Below are 3,623 nucleotides of genomic sequence, written 5' to 3' on the forward strand. Positions count from 1 at the left end.
GTAGGAATTTCAAACGTGTTCGGTACACGTCCAATTCTCTCTGACATCCGGTACACGGAGCTCAGCCATCGACGTTATCGATAACGGATGAGAAGCTTGGCCCACACCGCAAACTCCATTACTATGGTTAGCCTCCCTAAAATTAACTGCCGAAATTAGCGATCCAAATAGATCCGCATTCCCGCGGGGCACCGCACAAATTTCAAAGCTCGCGCTCTCTCAAGAATTACAACGGACCGGTACGATCCTTTGGCCATTTCCATAAGTCCTGATCGCGCGCCACTCTAATTTTCCATTGTTCATTAACACAATCGTTCATGCTTGTACTCTCTGGCTCTGCGGTTTCGATACCTCGTAAAGGTAGCGCGCCTCTGTTTCCGTGGCTAATTAAACATCATCCGACTATTGAATGGGTATAAGAATTGAACTTGTAGATCGGGATTAAAGGTACTTCGTGACATTTTTAACCCATGAAAATTAACCCCTTCGTTTTGGGTTTTAGTGTGTAATGCAAGTGGCAGACAGTAGATGTTCTATGGCGCCTATAAAATCTTTCGTTTCGGTGTTTTCAAATTTTTGGAAAATTTTGAATTTTCAATTTAGAAATTTATCACTTTGGTAAATTTTGAAATTTAAATTTGAAAACTTATCATTTTGGTAAATTGAGGTGGAAGAGAGTAAAGGGCAAAAATTGGGGATTAAATTAAGATGAAAGTGTGGGAGGAATTAGGAAATCTTCACTACCGTAGGCTCCAAGGACACGCGAGAAAATTTTCAAAACTCCTACAGGTGCAAAAGGAAAAATTTTCAAAGCGCCTATAGGCGCCAACAGCAGTGAAAGGCTTAACACGTATGAATTTCCAATTGAAATTATTAAATTGCAAGCGGTCTAATGGAAAATATTTTTCAGTATAACGAGAATACGTATTCTGGAATTAACTTGCAATAAAAATTTTTATTTGAAATACATCTTTATTATGCTAATCGAGAGTCAACAACTTGACGAATCAATCAGTCTTTACTCAACTTCAAAAAAATCCCTCGAATTAATGTTGCTAATAAAATATTTATTAAAAGAAACACTGTTAATTGCAATTACTCCGTTATATCTCTAACTTTCTGATAAATTTGATTACAAGTATGACAGACACTCGTGTGAAATACAATCCCTCGCACGCGACCTTAAACGATCAATCGATTCGCGTTACGGCCCGTGAACTACGAGATATTTAGCATTGTGCCTATTGAGATTCTATTCCCGGACCTTAAGTTTAATTAATACGAGTTTCAGAGGTCGCGCGATATTCAACCGCTGATATCTACCGTAACCCTTCTACAGATAACGCCAATCGCAATAACGTACCGCTTATATCGCAAAATCAATTTCCACGAATATCCCTCCGTCTGCTCTGTTGAATCGAGATGAGAAGAAAACGCAAACACCTCGAAACGAGGCTTCCTAAGCAACACCCGTTCAAATGTAAATACTCTCTAATCCTGTTAATTAAGAGATCAAAATTTACTAGTAGTGTAGATCACAAATAAACTTGTACAATTAAAGTACCTTTTTCTTGAGCTTCACGGAGGAAATATTTTGTCTAAGAAATAGATTTCCTCTCGAGCTAGAATCTATACTCGAGCGTTTCTCTGCGTTACGTTCCGCACACCGCAATTCTTATACGAATTTCACGAGATCGTAAATCCCGCTTAGACTCGCGACGATGTATCGAAGACGCTGGCTTTTATGAAACTTATCACTTAAGCCTAGTTGAAATATAAGATCCGTGATACCGCGCTGTAGATTCGTGTGATATCGTCTTCTATCGTTGTCCTTTACAATTGTCGTGTTACGTGTTGCCGATCGCGTTTTCCCTCGTAAAACTCTTATTCCTGTTCTTTACGAGGTACTAAAGAGTCTCGTTCTAACCTTGTTCCTTACAAGAAGTCTTTCGTTCAGGTCTGTGTTTACGCTTTTACTAACAGTGTTCGTTTGTTGTTGATCCTTCGCTGTGTGTAAGTGATCGCTTACTTTTCGATTGACGTTTGTTTTTGTTAGTGTGTTAGATGTGGTTCCTTCTGTTTGAAGGAATTTGAAAAGTATCGATTTTCGAAGCCTGTACTCTTTGTTGCCTAATGCAAGTGTTCAGATCTTGATTAAAAATTTCGATGTCAAAAAGTGGTATAGTTGGTGGAAGAAATATAACAAAATCGTAAGTAAGATTGGTCGGGTGTCAAAATTGACACGTTCAAGCATATCGGCAGGAATTTGAGAAGATAAAGATTGAAAACCTCCATCAGGACTGCATGAAGTGTGCCTTAGGTTTGATTCAATATGCGACTCTGGGTATCGCTGCGTCAATCTGTACCTCTACTTAACGCTTTAAGGCTGAAAACTTTAATCAAGACTGCACGAAGTATCCTTTATCTCTGTTTCAATTCCCAGGAAAAAGCAGTACTTAATGCTTCAACCCTTTGACTGCTGACCACTCAGAAGTAAAGAGTTATAGCATTTAATAATCACTATCTATGAAACACGTTCACGAATTAAGTTACCGCTATAATTTTCTTTTCTAACCATTCTTTCACATTTTATATTTGTAATATAAAGAATATTTAAAAGCGCCGATAACAGTCAAAGGGTTTATCTTCGAGCGTAGTTCTAATCTAGACCACCCAATGTCTTACTAACGTCTGTATACGCAGTTTCGATGTATGATACTACGTTTTCTATTCATATCTTGGAAACTAATGATTGGCCAAAGCTAATATTTTATATTTGCGGTCCTCTCACGTCCTTCCTTCCCCCAAGTTTCTTGTCGATCGGCCACCTTTCGAAACTTTATTCATTTCTTCCACCAACTACACCTTTTACGACCGAAAACGCCTCTCTTCGTTCGAGCCTAACGCAAGTGATGTCGAAATTCACAAAACACTTAGCCCGACAGTGGCTACTAACACACACGTTTCTTCCTTCGAATTGAACCCTCGAAACAACGTACCTTGTGCTGGAAATTCCGTCCATGTCGTACGAAGCGTGGCGCTTAAGCCGAGTCTCCTTGAAAATCCACAGAATTCGTCGTTGCACTTGCTATCGATGGGCCACGATCGATCAGGCCGCCCGCGAATCCCGCGATGAGCTGTACGAAGCACGCGAAAGTGTGTCAACAGCACGCGTATCATCGACACCTTCGGTTGTTCGCGCCGCGCGATCCAACCTAGCACTGTCTGTCGCAGACGCTTAACAGTTGCCAACTCGTTCACAATCGCGGTAAACATTCCGGCTGGCTCGACTTTGCTTCGCGATAAAGTCAATAAGCCCGGCTCGTCGCTAACGACGCTGCGAAAATCTTGTAGGACGAAGAGCGGGACGAGGATAGTGTACGACTGAGTTTGGAAACGCGAACGCGACTGACTCTTCCGTGGAACTAGACGTCAATAGTTTTTGCTCGGAATTTTCGATTCCTGTAGAGCGTACGTGTGATCCTGGGAAGTGTGAAAAAGTAAACACAAAGTTTCGTACTTCGGGTTTCTCCGTGAAATTGCTCGTGTACGTCGCCGACAATCTGATTTTGCGTAGGAAAGTAGTATTTAATAGTCTGTAATCAGATTTCTCTTCGTTCTTG

General features: G+C 40.8%; 1 protein-coding gene across 1 annotated transcript in view; it reads right to left on the bottom strand.

Moving 5' to 3' along the window:
- The window catches only part of LOC108575317 (protein NDRG3), a 163,559-nt gene extending 160,436 nt beyond the window's left edge, over positions 1–3,123 (bottom strand). The window contains exon 1 of the mRNA XM_017938083.1: positions 3,000–3,123. Within this exon, the coding sequence (XP_017793572.1) occupies positions 3,000–3,022 (23 nt within the window). The 5' untranslated portion in view covers positions 3,023–3,123. The remainder of the gene's footprint in view (positions 1–2,999) is intronic.
- Between the last annotated feature and the right edge of the window lie 500 nt (positions 3,124–3,623).

This window comes from Habropoda laboriosa, unplaced genomic scaffold (genome assembly GCF_001263275.1).
Source record: "Habropoda laboriosa isolate 0110345459 unplaced genomic scaffold, ASM126327v1 scaffold244, whole genome shotgun sequence".
NCBI lineage: Eukaryota > Metazoa > Arthropoda > Insecta > Hymenoptera > Apidae > Habropoda > Habropoda laboriosa.